Source organism: Psammomys obesus, unplaced genomic scaffold (genome assembly GCF_907164565.1).
Source record: "Psammomys obesus unplaced genomic scaffold, mPsaObe1.curated_primary_1811, whole genome shotgun sequence".
Classification (NCBI taxonomy): domain Eukaryota; kingdom Metazoa; phylum Chordata; class Mammalia; order Rodentia; family Muridae; genus Psammomys; species Psammomys obesus.
The window spans coordinates 8,433,422-8,453,280 of NW_026592510.1; the positions used below are offsets into that span (position 1 = coordinate 8,433,422).

At 38.6% G+C, this 19,859-nt stretch overlaps 1 protein-coding gene across 1 annotated transcript in view; it reads right to left on the bottom strand.

The window, feature by feature from the left end:
* Positions 1-19,859, bottom strand: part of Jak2 (Janus kinase 2) — a 64,080-nt gene that overhangs the window by 34,918 nt on the left and 9,303 nt on the right. The window contains exons 3-6 of the mRNA XM_055613862.1: positions 19,161-19,408; positions 5,527-5,650; positions 2,613-2,730; positions 460-605 (exon numbers count right to left, since the gene is read on the bottom strand). Coding sequence (XP_055469837.1) covers positions 460-605; positions 2,613-2,730; positions 5,527-5,650; positions 19,161-19,383 — 611 coding nt within the window. The 5' untranslated portion in view covers positions 19,384-19,408. The remainder of the gene's footprint in view (positions 1-459; positions 606-2,612; positions 2,731-5,526; positions 5,651-19,160; positions 19,409-19,859) is intronic.

Consider the following 19,859-nt stretch of genomic DNA (forward strand, 5'->3'; position numbering starts at 1 on the left):
CATAGCACTTGCCTGGAGGTCAGAGACAATTCTGTGGACTCAGTTTTCTCCTTCCACCTTGATGTGGGCTTCAGGGATCAAACTCGGGTCTTGAGGCTGGAGAGGCGAGCACCTTCACCTGCTGAGCCATCTCGCTGGCCCCCACCTTGTTTCAGGAGACAGGGTCTCTTACTGAACCTGGACCTGTCTCACTGTGTTGACTGGAACGGTGGCCAGCAACACTCAGGATCTGTCTTCACCTACCCAACACCGCAGTTACAGATCTAAGCTTTCATATCAGCTTTTATCTGGCTTCTAGGAATATGAACTCAGGACTCTGTCATGCAGTAAGTACTTTTTACCCACTGAGCCATCTCCACAACCCACCATTTTTACTATAATATCAAAATGTGTGGGCAAACACAGGGAAAACAAGTAAATTATATGAAAGTGTCTTAAGTCTTTACAAAAGGAAATTACCTGACGGAGTTATAGACAGCCAGTGGAGTCTGATCTTTTTCTTTAGCTATTCTCATCATGTCTAACACTGCCATGCCAAGACATTCTTCCTGAGTTTCATGAGTTACAGGTACTTTTATCCATCCATGCACAAAATCATGCCGCCACTGAAAAACATGAATTTACAAGGAAATGTCTCAGGCTTCACTACTACATTTAATTATGTTATATACTATAACTTCTAGATATATGCATTTAAAAATCATTAAATCAACTTCTGCCTCTTTTGAAAAATCATTTCACCACAAAATATTAGTGAATGTTCAAGTACAAACAGAAACTGATTTAAATTGGATTCACTGTGAGATTTCAGGTTTGTGTGTGTGGTTGTTTGTTTGTTGTCTGTTTAGCCCTGGATGTCCTGAAACTTGCTCTGTAGACCAAACTCTGGCCTCAAACTCATAGAGATACACCTGCCTCTGCCTCCCAAGTACTGGAGTTAATGGGGTGCAACCTCACTTACTGACCCTAAAGTTTTATTTTAAAAACATAAAAATGTGTAAACTAAAATAAATATTAATTAATCAAATGTACACTGATTTCAGTTTATGCTGAAGGTATGATACTAGAGTTTGTGTGGAATATAAATAAACACAGAATGTGTTCACAATCCATCAAAGAAACATATTTTTCTTGGAAGCTAAACATAAAAACAGATCCTTACAATGCCAGGTAAGATAACATGACATACCATACAGCAGCTGCTGCGGAACCTAGAGACAGTTAAAATTGTACATGATTGGAATAAGGAAAAGGTTTCATGGAAGATTTGAACTTTCATGTGATTTTTGTGTGTGTGTGTGATTTTTTTTTTTTTTTAAATACCAAAGACATTGTTGACGGAAACAAACCATGGCAAAAAACAGAAGGAATGAGCCAAAAGGAAAGTACAGGGCGCCCTCAGAGATAGAAACTAGTAGTCTGCCTGGACCAGACTTGAAGGAATCTTCCAATGACTTGATACTGATAATGACACAGGAGAAGTTTTTGTTTTGCTTTGTTTTGTTTCACTTTTGTTTGTTTCTTTTTACAACAAGTTTGTCTTGCCATGTCTCTTTCCTGCTGGGATAGTTAGAACAGTAGATGTGCTTAAGAGAGAAGCAACTGTGCTCAGAATATGTGGCTCAGATAGATGATAATAAGGACCTGATACAAGAACTAGATGACACTCTAAGTCTGTTCTGTTTAAGGGTATGAAGATGAACACTAATCTAGAGATGGATGGCAGTTATGTTTGTGAGGTCACGTGAATATGCTTAATAAACAGCTATACATTTAAAAATGGTACACTCTTAATTTTTTATCATGTACATTTTACCATAATGAAAAAACTGGATGGTTCCACATCCCCCAAGGGAATTATTTTTCAATTTTTTGTTTTGAAAATGTGAGCTGTGAAGCTCTGGGCTGCTCTTCCCTTGTGCTAACAAGTCTGATCAGAGGTCTTAACCTGACATACTAGGATAGATACCCAAGGGAACTCATTACCTTTGCTCTCTTCTAATTTCTGTTCATGCTATTCTAGCAGCCCATGAAAATAAAATAATTTGGTAAGAAAATATTTCAATTACTGTGGAATTCAGGATAACAGAGAAGAATGCATTAGGAAAAACAGCACTACAAAAGTGTGTCCTAGGAGTACGTGGACACTCAAGGTGTCGACGCGTGCCAGCTGTCCGTGAGCACTCTGCTAGCTCACACAGCTCACTTTTTATGTTACTTCCTTTGTTCCATTCTGCCTATCATTTAAGCCTGAAATTATCCAAAATTTAGCTTTCAAAACCTCTAAAGAAGTTTAGCACCTACTGGCGACATGAACTGTGTTATTAAATTTATTCTACTTTTTTCAAAATCCTTAAAATAACCTAAATCATAAAAGAAAAAGAAAGTGATTTCAAAAGGGTCAATTCAAGGAATCATTATAAAAACACAGCTGCAAATCGTAAGATCAAAAAGTATTATCGAATAGACTATCTCTTCCTCTCTCTGCACCTGGTGCATAAGTTAGAACTGCAATCTTCCCACGTGAAGCTTACTGACCCTACTTAAGATATATACTACATAGGAAAAATGCTCGTTTAATGCACATACAAAAAAGATTAGTATAATTCTACCTGAGCAAAAAGGTAAGACATGACAGAGTCATCCAGAAGAGGAGCTTCAGCCCCACGAGACACTCCGAATCTATAGGTTCTGTTGCTGCCACTGCAATACCAGTGAGGAAAGTAAAACCTGAAAGACAGTTAAAACATTCTGTCAGCCTCCAAAGTTCAGGCACAAACCAAAGTCATTCAAACCCCCTCAACACACTAAAAGTTAGTAATGCTTTGCTAGAACACACAAATAGCAGAGCTGAACACAGGTTGTGAAGAAAAGGATTTATGTATAATAACATGATAACAGTGTAAGCAGAAAGTACGAGAAGCACAGGAAAGCAGAGTGGAGCACATCTGCAGTCCCAAAACCCAGGAAGCTGCGGCAAGATACGCGGTTAGGATTATCCAGGCTACCCAGAATACAGCTTTCTCTCCCTAAACAGACAAATAAGCAAAGCATCAAACGACAGCAGCAGCAAATGAAACACAAGTAACTGTAAAAGCAACATACAGCCCACTCTGGTGCAATACATAATAGCATATAAAAAGAAAGCAATCAAAGGAAACCAGAGAAATATAGATATAAAAGCCAGCAAAAATCTTAAGTCCAGTAACATTAATGGAGGTACCTGAAAATGCATCTACTGTACAAATAAATAATTTCTTCTTCTTTTACAAAAATGAACATTAAAATTTATCTTAATTTATCTTAAGAAATTTATCTTAAAATTTATCTTAAGAAAAATTAAGTACATTCACATTCGAAGGCAAAATCTTTGAGACATCATACAGCTACATAAAGCTGGCACATTAAAGTGGTTAGTGACTTGTAGTATTCAGTGTGTTACCAATGTTGTAGCCTTACAATTTAATTTTACATTTTATTCTTTCTCCACAGCCATTAGCAATCACACCCAAGTAAGCCAGCCTGTTAACCCCTCACTACAAGCTACTGCCTTTACAAATTCAGTTCTACTCATTTCATAAGCGAAATAACGGCTCTGATTTATTGTCTTTTTACCCAACTTCATTTCCTTAGCATAACATTTTTGATTATTCTTCTACGTTATTCTACATTATTCCTTTCTTCTAATGAAGCAACACTGGGTTGTAAGATGTACCATCTTGTTTATCCAGCATCACTTGAAAACCATTTGAGTTGTTTGTTTTATGCTAACTTGAATAACATTCTGCAAACAGTGTTTTTGTGGATGCATGTGAGTAACACTGTCTTTACTTTGGGGGAATGGCCAGCGTTTCTCCACAGTGCCAGAACCAGTACCTTTTCTCTCTGACAATGTGTGAGCTAACTGGTACAAATAATTTCCATCATTTCTTACTCTCTGCCTTCTTACTCTTGCCATCTTAGTGGACTGGTTGTTAACCTATCATGCATCTGATTTACACTCCTCACAGGACTCATAACATTGAATATCTTTTCAAATGCCTATTAGCTATTTGCATGCCAACCCTTTACTCAAGTCCTTGGCCTTGAACATAATGAAATTTTGATCCAAGGAGGCTCAGTAAACCATGGATACTTAAGGACAGTTCTATTATCTTCTCACTCCTCATATTTTTCAAATTTACCCATTGTGCTAGTTAGGCTTTGTGTCAACTTAACGAAGCTAAAATTATATGGGAAAGAAAATGTCAGTGAAGGAATTGCCTCCATAAGATTGGTCTGTAGTCAAATAATTTCAATTAGTGATCCATGAGGAAGGGCCCAGCCCACTGTGGGTGGTACCACTCTTGGGCAGGTGAACCTAGGTTGTATTGAAAAGGTATCTGAGCAAGTCATGGGGATGTAAGCCAGTAAGCAGGGTTTCTCCATGGCCTCTGTATCAGTTCCTGACTCTAGATTCCTCCTTTAAGTTCCTTTAACTCGATTTTTATTGAGTTTAAGCATCATAATTTACATAAAAATGATGTTTAAGCTCAATAAGAATTTTACCTTGAAAACAGAAAACTAAAATGCATGCATCTACACATTTAACACAGAGTAAGGAGAAGAAAGTAAGTAATGAAATATGAAAAAGTATTAAGAATTCATCGAGTAACATTGCCTAGCATGTGTGACACCCTGGGTTTGATTTCCAGCAAAACCAAACTGGGTGTGGTGGCCGGTGTCTGTCATCTCAGAGCCACTGGGAGTTAGAGGCAGGAAGACCAGAAGTTTAATGTCATCCTTGGTTAGACAGTCAGTCCAGAGAAAGTCTGGGATTCATGAGTTCCTGTCTCAACAAATAAAAATAAATAAATAAGACCATCAAATGATGAACATGAATACTACACATATTGTCACTTTAATGAGGTCTGTGCAAGGTGGTTAAAAGGCAGGTTATGAGGCAGACTAGGTCGGAGTTTGAACTATGATGCTTTTCCAAAGCTGCAAGACTATGAGTAAGTATGAGTAATATGTCACAACATCAGATTCTTTTTATTTTACAGGAATTCTTAATATTTCAATAAGTCATAAGAAAATTAAATAACGTATAAGTGCTTGGAGAATTACAGCTGTTTGTAAGACTGAAATTATTTCTTTGCTAATCTTTTATACAGAAAAAATTCTCGGTTTTTATTTGTGAATATTAATAGATTTTGCATACTGCCATAAATTACTAAATAAATTAACTTACAAACAAAATAATTTCGACTTTAAAAACGTATTTGTAAAGAAAAGTATTAAAGAGAGCATCTTACGGCACATGAATCACATTTTCTGGGAACTGGCAATATTCCAGACACTAAGGGTTTTACATAAGCCATTTTCATCTTTTTTATTATTATTATTTTAATCCTTAATTGTAACCAAAAGTCATGAAATGGCATCCCAGCAGAAGAAAACATGATAGTTACCACATTACAGAGACAACAATGTCTCTCCCTTTGCCTTTCATTTATACACAAGTCACTTGGTGTCAAAAAGTACCTTATTCTGTAGAGGACGTTATGCCGGGTTGTCTCATCTGCATGGAAGACATGGTTGGGTGGATACCAGATCCTTTCTGTCTCACTCATCAATGCAAACATATTATGATACACAGGTGTAATACCTAGAAACAAAGCACAAGAGGGACTGATTGTAGGTAGCTAGCAGAGCATTTACATAACGTGCATAATCTGCCATGACTTGATACCCAGAAGTGAAGCAATAAGGGGCTGACTGCAGATGGCCAGCAGGACATTTACACAACACATGACCGGTCAGAGTGGCAGCTCTTACAGTCAGCAGAAACTTCGGTAGCAGCTCAAAACCAAGTTTTTAATCAAAGAGCTCTATAGTTTTAAAAATAAGACTGCTGGTATTCTTGCATGGGGATGAAAAATACATTTTATCCAACTTTTAACTGTCTTCCAAAGAGTTTCCAAGTTCCTCTCAACCCTGGGAAAAAATTAATTGGGTGAGTATGCACAAGTGAGCATGTGTATATGTTAATTGAGAGTGATTATGAAATCACTGAGATAATAAGCCACTTTTAAAAGAATACTTTTTAAAGAATGAAACATTTTCACATTAAAATGGAAAGTTTTACACACTATGCTAATAATTAGCTGTTACACTATTAAGTTTAAAATGTAAAAACCAACTAAGCTATCTCACTGGTCCCAAATATTTTTTCTGCCCTTTTTTTCCTTTTTGCAACAGGATCTTATGTTGTCCAAGCTGACCTCAAACTCTGTATGCAGCTGAAGCTGACCTCATGCTCTGGCCTGCACTGCCAATTTGAGGGATTACAGCGTATCCCACCACACCAGCATCCCTTCTCAAATACTTTACAAAGTAGGAACAGAGCTCAGTGGTAGATGTGTGAGATCTTAGGTCCAACTTTAAGTACCAGAAAAATAAGAAACACTACGGGGCAGCTATGTTAAGATGCCCACAAAGGATGAAGAACTAGAGAGCTAGCTCATCAGTTAAGAGTGCATACTGTGCTTGCAAAAGACCCAAGATAGTGGCCAGCACTAACATTGGGCAACACACACACACAATTAAAAAGAAGACACATTAAATAAAAATAAATGAAATATTTAAGGGTTTAACAAGTGCTGGAGAGATGGCTCAGCAGTTAAGAGAGCTTGTTGCTATTGTTGAGGACCTGGGTTCAGTTTCTAGCACCTACAGCAGCATACAACCATCCATAACTCAAGTTCCAGGGGATCAAATGCCCTCTCCTGACTCACTGAGCACCAGGCATGCACATCATATACATACATGCAGGCAAAACAAGCTAGACACAGGTGAAGACACGAGCCAGAGAATGAGAAAGAGCCAGGAGATTAGAGCAGATTGCTGGAGTTAGTTTGAGGCCGAGCAGAGCAATTCAGGGCTAAGAGAAAAGCCAAACGGAGTTAAGTTGGCTAGGAGAGGAGTTTGGAGCCAGAACAGCTGAGTTGAACCAGCCACCTTAGAGCTCAGTTGAACAAGGGTGAGCTTATTTTTTTTATATTTCATATAATTATTTACTTATTACAATGTATTCACTTTGTATCCCAGCTGTAGCACCCTCCCTCATCCCATCTCAATCTTCTTCTTCTCCTATGCCTCTCCCCCAGCCCACTGATAGAGGAGGTCCTCCTCCCCTTCCATCTAACCCTAGCCTATCAAGTCTCATCAGGACTGGCAGCATTGTCTTCCGAGGTGATCAAAGAGCTGGCCAATCAGTTCATGTCAGAGACAGTCCCTGTTCACCTTACTAGGACACCCATTTGGACACTGAGCTGCCGTGGGCTATATATGTACAGGTGTTCTAGGTTATCTCCATGCATGGTCCTTGGTTGGAGTATCAGTCTCAGAAAAGACCCCTGGGCCCAGATTTTTTTGGTTCTGTTGCTTAAGCAGTAAGTCCAAACGCTTAAAACATTCTAGGCCGAGGTTGGATTTTACAGAGGTTCGAAGCTAACAGACAGAGGCAGTAAGCCCCGGACAACAATTGAAACAGGAGAATAAAAGTTCCTTTTACAAATACACCAGTTTGTATTTCTAGACATTTTATAGACATAAGTTCCTCAAACCAGGTACTGCTTTCTCAAAAGCTACACCAGTTTGTATTTATAACAAAATCATAACAACTACAGTTCACGCCTCTAAATCCTAGCACTAGGGAAGTAAAGGCAGGCAGACCCTGAAGAACAAGGCCAGCCTAGTCTACAGACCAAGTTCCCGGACAGGCAGGGCTAGACGGCAAGACCCTATCTTTAAAACAAAAACAAAGGGGGATTCGTTATATGGAAAATCCTGTGTGAAAATGGAAAAAGAACCAAAGTGAGGGGATTACAAAAAAACTCAAGGCCACGATGAGGGGAAGGATTCACTCTGTAGATGACCTTCAAGCTACAGCAAATAATAAATGATATAAACAAAAAGCAAACAAAGGCATAAGGGAACAAGTTATGCTACCCAAACTGTTAATTTTAGATTGAGAAAGCGTTTTAAAGTTGGGAATTCAAGTTATCATTCTCTAGAGCAGTGGTTCGCAACCTTCCTTATTCTGGGACCTTTAACAGTTCCTCTTGCTGTGGTGACCCCCAACCACAAAATTATTTTGTTGCTGCTTTATAACTAATTTTTCTACTGTTCTGAATTATAATGCAAACATATGATGTGCAACCCCCAAAGGGGTCTTGAGCCACAGGCTGAGAACTACTGCTCTGAGCCAGGCAGACAGCATCACAACGCACGTCTCTGAATTCCTTCCTCTCAGAACAGAAAGCACATGCTTCCTTACCCGCCAGCCATGCTTTGTAAACTTAATGTTCTAGATACGTTAGGCCTAGTGAGAGATGAAATTGTCCAAGAAGAGGCATAAGACACTTGATGTTCACACAGAAAAACACTGAAAAGAGAATCTATCTTAAAACTAGCATTTGTTTTAAATGTAAACATCCAAATATAATTTTAATGACTGTTCTCACCTCATGAGTTCTTGAGGAATAAAACAATGCCATGATTTTTCAAACAAGGCACTTACACAAAATGCAAAAAGCTAACTCATACTCACTAATCATTAAGATCATGTGTTTGTGGTGTGGGTGTGCTTTTACATGTATGTTTGTGGGGAGAGGGGGTGCTTGCCTGTGCATGGATGTGTTTGGAGGCCAGAAGTTGACTTAGACATCTGATCCTCTCCACTGGCTTCATGCAGTGCTTCTCACTGAACCTGAAGCTCACCATTTTGGCTGGACTGGCTGACCAGCAAACCTCTGGGGTCTGCCTGTTTCTGCCCGACCCAGCTGGAGTGACAGGAACACATTTCCGTGTCCAACTTTTACATCATCTACACAACTGAACTGGGAGCCTCAAACTTTCCAGCAAGCACTTTACACAACGAACCATCTTCCTAATTCCAATATTTTTTTTTTTTTTTTTTGAAGCAGGGTCTTGTTATATAGCCTAGGCTGGCCTTGAACTTAGTACCTTCTTACTTCAATTTCTTTGGTGCTAAGATTATAGGAATGTGCCAATATACTTAATTTAAGACTCTTTTTCTCATATGCCAAATCTAAATTCTTTTACGTTTTATCAAAATAACTTCAGTGTGTCCCCCCCAAGCTTTTTTCAGATGATTCAGTTCCTCATTCCAAAGAAACAGTAACCGTCATTCCATCAACACTGACAATAGGTACACAGCGAGAGGCTGTAAAATCCTATACACCCAGCTGGCTGCTCTGGAGCCTGAGACATGAAGACTGCAAACCTATTGCCTACACAGAAACCTCAGGTCTTCTGAGCAATTTCATGATGCTTTCTCCAAACAACAAAAGTGACATGGAAAAACCCAACAAGTGTGGCTATAATGAAGAACACATGAAACAAAGCACAGAAGAGAGATTAAAGTTATCAAGGGGCAAGTAGAGTAAAAACTCAAGAAAGCTTTCTGAAACATGATCCCTAAGCTGAAGGCAACTCTGGCTTTAGCTATGTTACTCCAGGCAGAAGCCATAATGTGAGCAAACATGGAAGTGTGTGTTTATCGCCTTTATATGCTTCTGGAGCACAAACATATTCAGAGAAAAACAAATTATGTAACATAGCAATTGCAGATACCATAGGCATATAGCCTAGTTGGACCAAGTAAATTCTGGTTTATGTCTAATGTCCTAGCATAATTTTTAATAGTATGCTTTCTCCTCAAAATAGCTGCATTTTTGAGCCAGACATATACCTTTAATTCCAGCTTTTGGGAGACAGAGGTAGGCTGATCTCTGTGAGTTCCAGGAATACATAAAGAGGGCCTGTCTCCAAAACAAACAATGAAAAAAATAAGGGTTTCAGATTGGGAAAAGGTGACATAAGTACTCAATGTGAGCATAGTCAGATATGAATTAAGTCTGAGCTCAGCTATGTGCTAAAGAGGTATATATGTGAGAATCTCTCTAGGCCTTTTTGTTTCAACATTGGTACAATTAGGACATGAAAACTGACTCATGGGAAGAATAAAAGCAATAATATTATTATTAAAGTACTTAGCAAATCCTAGGTATGTAAGATCCACTGTAAAGATTCCAGACACATACCTTAAGTGGGGTTTATAAGATCCAAAATCAAAAGTTTTCTAGTTGTTGTTTTTCCTAACTAAGTCTAACCTTAATGTATGTAAAAATAACTTGAAAGATGTGTTAAACTACAGATTATTTCTCAGTGGGTTTTGAAAAGAAGCCTTAGATTCTGTATTTCTAATAAGCTCCAAAGTGATGCTGACATCCCCACCAATAGGTAGATTTAAGAGCACAGAGAAACAACGGGCATAAAGACAAATTTTACATGCATATTAGATATGCAAACTAGGTACAAGAGTGACAGAATGGGAAAAACTCAACTGCATATATATAAGGCAGGTCAGACCCAAGAAATGGAACAAATTTACCTTTAATTTAAGATATTATGGGCAAGAATTTCCCAAAGCTAAAAGAGGGACATTAACTTACAAATTAAATAGACCCAGAGGAAAAGAAAATAAAAACAACCAATAGGTGCACAAGAGTTAAATACCTGAAGATGAACAACAGAATGAATATTTTCAAGTGGTGAGGGAAGAGCAAGCCAGGAAATCAAGCATGCTACATTCAAAGGCAAAATTTAAAACTCAGCAGATAGTTTTCCAGTAAAACCACAGAAGCTGAGTGCAGTGGTATGAATATGAATGGCTTTTATGAGTTCATCTACTTGAATGCTTTGAGGTGTGGCCCTGTTGTCAGCTCTCTGGGCCTCCTTGTGCATCAGCAAGCTCTCAGCTAAAGCTCCAGCACCATGCCTGCCTGCCTGCTGCCATGATGGCCATGTACTCTAACCATCTGGAACTGTGAGCTCCAAAGTAAATGCTTTTTTTGGTAAGTTGCCTTGGCTGTGGTGTTTTGTCATGGCAATGCACAGACCTGGAGGACTGGGGAACTATTTATAATATATATAATATTATATATAATATTATATATATTACAATAATATAAGTACCTTGTATTGTTTAGAGTGTATAGAGCAGTAAAGTCTGCCAATAATACAGAATGAAAAAGAATGGAGTGAAGCTACTACAATGTTCTTGAGTTGGCTGGAAAATTTTTACTAGTATAAGATTGTCAATAAGCCAAAATGTTCCTTAGAGTAACAATCAAATGAAGTTTACAAACACTTTATCAAAATATCTGATACACAAGATCAAATAAATGAAAATTCTTGTTCAAAACAGGAAAAAAGGAAACAAATTAAAAACAGGAGGAACAAATAACAAGATAGTATATTAGCAATTATATGAAATGTAATTAAAACCATAACAGTCTATTACTCTGGATTTTAAGATTTTGTGTTACTTATAAAAGATAAACTTTAAATATAAGGACACATATTGGAATTTGAAAAGAAGGAAATATTACATACTATCCAAACTAAAATGAAAAGAAATGTGGTAAGTCAATACACTAAACTTTAAGAAAAACATTGTCTAAAAAATGGGAGTAGGGTTCAAGTCAACAGAAAAACTGAAGGATGATAAATGAAACTTATATGCAACTAATAAGATTTATTTAAATTATATGAAGCAAAACCTGTCAGAATGAAAATAAGCAGCACATTTCAAAATCTCTCAGAGCCTGGTCAAATTGTTTATATATACATATAAATTCTAAACTATTTGAGAATAATATACCTGCCAAGTGCAGAACACACAGTTTTCAAACGCATACAAAACATTTTTAAAAAAGAGCTGATCACCTGGGGCTAGACACACCTCCTGCTCCTGGGGAAGACCTGTACCAGGGGCTTACAACCACTACAACTCCAGGTCTAGGGGATCTCACATCCTCCTGCGGCCTTGAAGGACACCAAGCACACTCCTGGTGCACACACATGTCCGCATGAACTTACACATACACATTAAACATGAGCTCTGGTTGTATAATTTCTGGTCCTCACACGTTTATAGCCAGTGCTTTACACGGGGAGCCATCCCTCCCACACCTTTCTATTGTTGTTTGTTTTCTTTTTCACCCCATCTGACTTTAAGACAAATCAACACGGCAATAATTCTGTTGGTGGGTATATAATGTATAGAGACATATGTTCAGTAAAAAACAAGATGGAGGAGCAGAGCTATATATAAGCATGGCTTTCGTGTACTAGTGAACACAGCTATATATAAGCATGGCTTTCATGTACTAGTGAAGCTAAAGTTACACTAATTCAAATAGATTTATAAGTTTAAAAGATTAACTCTAATCTTTAGTATAACTTCAGAAAACCCAAACATATGTCAAAAGTGAGATTCAGAATGATATCCTGTGGTGGTCTGAATAGGAATAGTCCCTATGGACTCATGTGTTTGAATGCTTGGCCCACAGCTAGTGGCACTCTTAAGAGTATGGCCTTGTTGGAGGAAGTGTGTCACTGTGGAGGCAGGCTTTGAGGTCTCATCCTTGTTCAAACCACTCCCAATGACGCAATCTCCTGCTGCCTTTGAATCTAGATGTAGAACTCTCGGCTCCTCCAGCACCATGTCTGCCCACATGGTGCCATGCTTCCCACCATGATGATAATGAACTAAACCTCTGAAACTGTCATCCAGCCCCAACTAAATGTCTTCCTTTATAAGAATTGATGTGGTCATGGTGTGTCTTTATAGCGATGAAACCCTAAGACACATATCAACAAAAGAATTAAGCACAAAAAAGGCAATAGAGAAAAAATAAATCATGTAGAAAAGAATAAAATAGTAAAAGTTAATACTCCCTATCATTATTTCAATTGCAAATTCATACAACTATCCCATTAAAGGCAGAGATTCCTTAAATGAATAAAAATATATGGCTTAACTATATGATGTCCATAAGAGACTCATTTGAAATCTAAAAATGTAAATAGGTTGAGAAGAGGAGAAAGATGGGAAAAGTTCATACAAAAAATAACCAAAAGGAAGCTAGCATGGTATACTAATATCAGAAAATAAGATATAAAGTGAAAAATTAACAAAGACAAAAATATTATCATTAAAAAAGATAGAACACCAAAAGACAGAACAATTATCAATATGCTTTTGAACCAAAAACTTAGAAGTAAAGGGGAAAATAGACTTAGCGATGATAACTGGAAAATTCAACACACTATTCTCAATAATGGGCATGAAAACTGCAAAGAACAATAAAGGCAAAAATTTAAACAACACTACAAATCAACTAGATATAACGGACACATAAAAATCTTTTCCCCACAGAGCAGAACACTTATCTTTAAGTGAATGTAAAATGTGTTCCGGGTTTATACATCTCAAAACCAATGTCAACAAATATTTAAGGTTAATAATCATCCACAGTATCTTCTCTGGCTACAATATAATAAGTAGAACATTAAAAGAAAAATTTAAATTTCACAAATGTTAGAATTAAACACTCAAGGGGAGAGGAGAGAGGCACACCACTTCTGAGGTACTAAGGATGTGATAACAGTGTAAAACTCACTGTGTAATTATCCGGCCTTTGAGGTCTTACTATAAGCCCTCCCTCTCATGCTCATTTTCCTGTAAATAAGTACATACTAGAGAACTGGGCAATTGTCTCCCTAATTGGCAGCGTTTCTCTTCCTGCCCCAGCTGCCTTTAACAAAAAACTAGACAAACAGCCAGCTGGACTACCCTCATGCCAACACTGGCCATTCTGGGCACTCTACAGACTCCCTAAGAAAACGACACAACTGCCTGTTGTAAAGGCTGAAGCAGTCTCAGCCAGCAATATTTCAAATGGTTGTACTAGACTTTTACTATCGTAAGACTTTGAGAACTGGAGGTGATCAAGCAAGCAGTCCCTCTCAGGCAGGAACAAAACGCTGCCCTTGGTGGCCTGACAAATGAATACTGTGACTGCTCCTAAAGGGACAGTGCTGTTACTGGTGAAAATACAAACCTTCCTTTACAGGCAAGGCCTATTGTGATTGGTTCAAACACTCCCAGCTGTCCCAAGTGAGCCAGCCAAGAGCCATCACCCTTTTCCGCTTCCCTCACATTTTAACATTAGCCAACGACAAACTTCTCTTGAGTGGTCTTTTAGTGCCTACTTTGAATACCGTGTTTGAGCTGGTAACAGGAAGAAGTAGCAGGTAAGAGAACAGCAGCAGTGGTAACAGCTTAGTAGTTAGGGATTCAGCTGTGAAAAAAAAAAAAAAAATCAACAAGGGACCAAAACGCTTGACAGCTGAAGAAGAGGCAGAAAGTTCAAGAGAACAAGCCTGGCAAAGGAGACAGCTGAGGTACAATAAGGACAAGAGCCTGAGGCCCAAGAATAAACATGTTCTGTAAAGAGGCAGAGGAGAGAAACTGCAGGCCTGTGATCCCGGAAGCCTCCAGACCTGTCAGCCCTTTAGAAAAGGATCCCAGATAGCCCAAGCCTAAAAGCTCCAATACTGGCCATTGTCAAGAGCTGAGGGATCCCAGTATCTAGGCCTGTCTGGGATCTACAACTCTAGTTGCTGCCAAGGGCTAAGAGATAGCAACTTCCTACGAGTACACACGAGCAGCAGCACTTGCAGAGCTAAGAGCTGCACAGGAGCTGTAACACCTTAACCGGCTTTTATTTCTGGGAGTGTCACTGAGTACAGAACGGCTAATGACCAACACCTGAGCGACTGTGGCGTACTCACCCTAAATGGGTGTCTCTATCACACCCCTCCTCCCAAGGCTCAGGCATCTATGAGGAGGAGGCAGTAGAAATATTTTAAGAGCTAGAAGTAGTAGATATTTCCAAGGAAAACAATGTTTTCCAGATACTACATGGCTGATGCACGCAAGAACACTCAGAGACCGTGATCGCAAACACAAGACCTGCACAAGCTCAAACTAGACAAAATCCCAGCACAGAGAGAAAGATTATGAAGTTGAGTGGTAATGGGAAGAACTGGGAAGAGTTGAGGAAGGGAAAAAAAATTATTAAAATATATTTATGTAGAAAATTAAATTAAATTAGATAATTAGATTTTGTAAAATAAAAGTGTAACATTTTAAAATCATTACTGAAATCTCAGCTATCCTTTATGTAGAAATGACAAATTAATCACAAAATTCATGGGAAAAAAAATCAAAGGAACTAAAATTGCTAAATAATCTTATAATAGACTTTAGACTTTACAATAAAGTCTAGCAACTCCTACTCTGTGTTTACAAAACTTGCTACAGGACTAGAGAGACAGTTCAGTGCTGGGAGCACCAGAGTAGCATATGCAAGGCACTAGGTTCAGTCTCCTTACTACAAAGCCACAGTGATCCAAGCAGTATGGCAAAGACATTAGACAATGAGCATTTAACTACACATCATTTCAACAAAGTAAAACAAGACTTTTTACAGCATATATACACATATCTATGTGTATATATGTGTGTGTGTTCTATACATATATCTGTTTTGCATATATTCTTATATATTAGCTAAAATATATATTTATATATAACATATATACTTTATATAAACAAAACATATATATGTTTAAAAAATGTGTGTGCATGAGTGTTTTGCCTTCATGTATGTTCGTGCCCCAGTAGGTGTGCCTGGTGCTCTTGGAGGTCAGAAAAGGGCTCTGAATTCCTGGGAACTGGAGTTACGGGTGGTTGTGGTGCTAGGAAGCTAGGATCTCCGTAGGAAAAACCAGTGCTCTTAACCTCCGAGCCAACCCTCCAGCTCTATACGCTTATTTTTAAACAGCCTTATTGGTAGTTTTTGGTAGATGGTGGGTGTTAAACATGAAAAAGGGAAGCAAGCTACTCCCCCTAAACCAAGATATAAGAAATGTACAAAACAGCCTATTAACTTACATTTAACCTTGTATCAAGAAAGAAAAAAGGTTTATCAAAGACCGAAACAAAAGATTTAGTCCTTGAGATGGCTAATGCAATCTATTTTTATAGCTACATACTTTCCTTCCTCATTGTTCTACCCTCCCCAGTCTCCTCTCACTTAATAGAGCTATAGCTATAAGATTACTGAAGTAGAATGGATTTTGCTCCATACTTGATCCTTATTCATTGGTTTCTAAATTTTAAAATGCTGTAGATAAAATAGAGTGATGGTCATATTTTAGGTGCTTATGCCTTTTCACTCATATCCTGAATCTGATAAATAATAAATTATCAGTGATACCAAACAGGCTAAGTGTGCAATCTTATATATGTCCATGTATATGCCTTAGAGCTCTACTGCTGAGCTGCAGCATCAGCTCTTTAAAAATTAAAAAAAAAAACAAAAACAAAAAAAAAACTTTAAACTACTTAAAAACAAGTTGGGGTACAGCTATTTTGAAATTCCTAACATAACTTCCTCACAGGGCTGAAGGGCACTTGCTTCAAAAGCACAAAGACTTGGGCTCAAATTCCCAGAACCTAGGTAAAAAGCCAGGATGGCTATGTGTTTGCTTATAACAGTCACGCTGTGGGGAGTGGACATGGAGGACTGGACAGCTTGCTGGACGTGATTATAATAGCTCCAGGCTATTATAATCCCAGTGAAGACTGGGATGTCCTCTACATTTAATGGCTCTTCTGACCTATACTAATCAGCTAACCTCATCTAGATTGTTAAATAAATTTAAATTACTGTTAATGTTATATAACATTAGTACATACAAACAAATTAATGTTAACATTTCATGAATATTATTAGATATTTAATTTACCTGTAGCACTGTAATCATACTATTACTTAAAAGTCAAATATCAACTGGTCTTTTTTTATTAAAAGAACAGATTTAATTTAAATACCATGTTTCTTATATAATCTCAGTGGTCCTTTAAAATGTATCAGTTCTGCAGAAAGAATTATACAGTTTTAGATAGGCCATAAAAATGTAAAATTGTTGTGGTAGTGTGAATAAAAATGGCCCCTATAGGCTCATAGATTTGATTGCATGGTCATCAGGGAGTGGTGCTGTTTGAAAGGATCAGGAGGTGTGGCCTTGTTGGAGGAAATGTGTCACTCGGGGTGGGCTTTGAGGTTTCAAAAAGGCTATGCCCAGCCCAGAGCCTTCTCTTCCTACTGCCTGCAGATCTGGGTGTAGATCTACTTCTCGGCTAGTTCTCCAGCACCAGGTCTGCCTAGGTGCTACCATGCACTCCTCCAGACCGTAATGACAATGGACTAAACCCCTGAAACTTGAAGCAAGCTCCAATTAAATGCTTTATTTTATAAGTGTAGGCATAAGGTTACTGTGTAATTCAAATGCTTATTTCTATACCCCTCATATATGGTTGCAATCCTTGCCCTGAGAATCTCCTGTCTCAATGTTCTGTAAACATTGCTCCCCAATTGTCCCTTGATATGCCAGTAAAGCAACTTACAGCCAATCGCTGAGCAGGGAGAGACTAGGATTGGACTTCCTGCCCTCAGGGAGGAAGAGTTAAAGGAGGAAGTAAGAGATTCAGCCATAGGCAGAGTCCAGAAGACATCAGGAGAGAGAGCTGAGCAAAAAAGCCATCAAGTGCAAGTATCTCTGGGATTTACGCTGGGAGAAAGCCAGGCTAGAGAGTTAAGTTGTTATTACTACTCAGTTGTATTGCTGTGAAGCTTATTAAACAAATAATATAATAAATAGCCAGGTTAAGAGAATGACTGAGAAACAAACACAATTTTATAAAAATAACCTTAACATGAGAGTTGCCATAGTCATGGTGTCTCTTCACAGCAATACAACACTAAGACAACTGCTTCATCAAAAGGTTTCAAGAAAAAAATGATTTCAAAGTACATTCACAGACACACATAGACAGACACACACCACACAGACACAGACATTCACATAAGAGAAATGTATATATTGTGTTGATAGAGAACTTCAGGAGTAGAAATAAATGATCTGCTCTCTATAGCTGGAAAATATTTAATTAAAAATTTACCCAGGAGTTGGAGAGATGGCTCAGCAATTTAGAGTACTGAACACTCTTGATGAGGACACAGGTGGCAACTCACAACCATCTGTAACTCATGCCCTCTTCTGGACTCCACAGGCACGAGGCAAACAGGTGTTTGAGAGGCATGCATGCAGGCCACACACACACACACACACACACACACACACACACACACACACACACAGGTAAATAAGGATTTTAACCAAAAACACACTCCAACATACTAACAGTGTACTTCCACACTGTGCTCAGGATATAGTCTTAAGATTTATTCATGAAGCTGGAGATGATAGCTCCTATCTATAACCTCAGATTTTGAGAGACTAAGACAACAGATAACAGCAAGTTCAAAGCCAGTCTGGGCTATACAGTCAGTTCTAGACCAGTTTGGGCTACATAGCAAACCCTGTATCACTTGGAAAAAAAAAAAAAAAAAAGACTGACTTATGAGATATACCATGACAAAATTCTTTTTATTCCTTAATTTTTCCATTAATTTATTTATTCACTTTATATCTTGATTGCAGCCCCCTTCCTCCTCTCCTCCCAGTTCCACCCTCACATCCCCAATCTCCTATTTTCTCCTCCTCTTCTCCTCATGGGCACCAACCCACTCTGGCACAAGTCACAGCAGGACTAAGTGCATCCTCTCCCACTGAGAACAGACAAGGCAGCCTAGCTAGGGCAAAGGGATCCAAAGGCAGGCAAAAGAGTCAGAGGCAGCCCCCACTCCAATTGTCAGGGGACCCATATGATGACCAAGCTGTCCATCTGTTACATATGTGTAGGGGCCTAGGCCCAGCCCATGCATGTGCTTTGGATGGCTGTCTTTTGGTTGGTTGTCTTTGTGAGCTCCCATGCGCCCAGGTTAGTTGACTCTGTAGGTCTTCCTGTGGTGTCCTTATCCCTCCGGTGCCCTCAGTCTTCCCCCCAACTCTTCCACAAGACTCCCCAAGCTCCAGCTATTGTTTGGCTGTGGATCTCTGAATCTGTGTCCATCAGCTGCTGATGACAAGATTTTTTAATCACCTAGTATGGTCTCAGTGAACATTTACAGGCTTCAGTTTGTTTTGACACCTCCCTATGGCAATCACTTTAAATTCTACTTTCATGTTGTTGTCGCTGCTATGCATGCAAAAATACAAAGTTGAAATAATAACCTATAAAGAAAAACAGTGATTTTTTTAATACCTACCACAAGCTTTAGAAGCAGCCACACAAATTTCTTCTGCAACATACTCTCCGGTAGGAAACTTCAGATAGTCTCCTTCAGCTTGCCCGAGTGAATGGTACAGATACACCTGAAGGACTGGATCCATCTGCTTCACAGAACTAGCATTTCCAGGAATATCACCATTCTGATGTGCAGATGTGGAAGTTGCCTCCATTTCTGTCATTGTAAGGCAAGCCATTCCCATCCAGAGTCTTTTTCAGAACACTGGCCTATTAGAGAAAACAGTAAAGTGACATTAATAAAAATACCCTCATATACAAAGAAGTCTTATTGACAGCCATGACTCTGTTAAAGTGATTAACTGACTAAACATTGTACACTGCCATACAGAAAGCGCAGTACAAGGTACCAGACTATGAACTTCAATTGGACAATCATAAAATTCCAGCTGTAAACCTAACAGGGAAGTACAAATGTGTAGCATCAAATAAACAAACATGAACTAGAGATGGTCCAGCCATAAAGAGAACTTACGACTTTTCCAGAAAACCCAGTTAGATTCCCAGCACCTACATCACAAGCGGTTCACAATCCTCTGTAACTCCAGCTCCAAGGGCTCTAACACCCTCTTCTGCCCTCCACAGACAACAGGCATGTGCATGCATGAGTGCATACACACACACACACACACACACACACACACACACACACACACACACA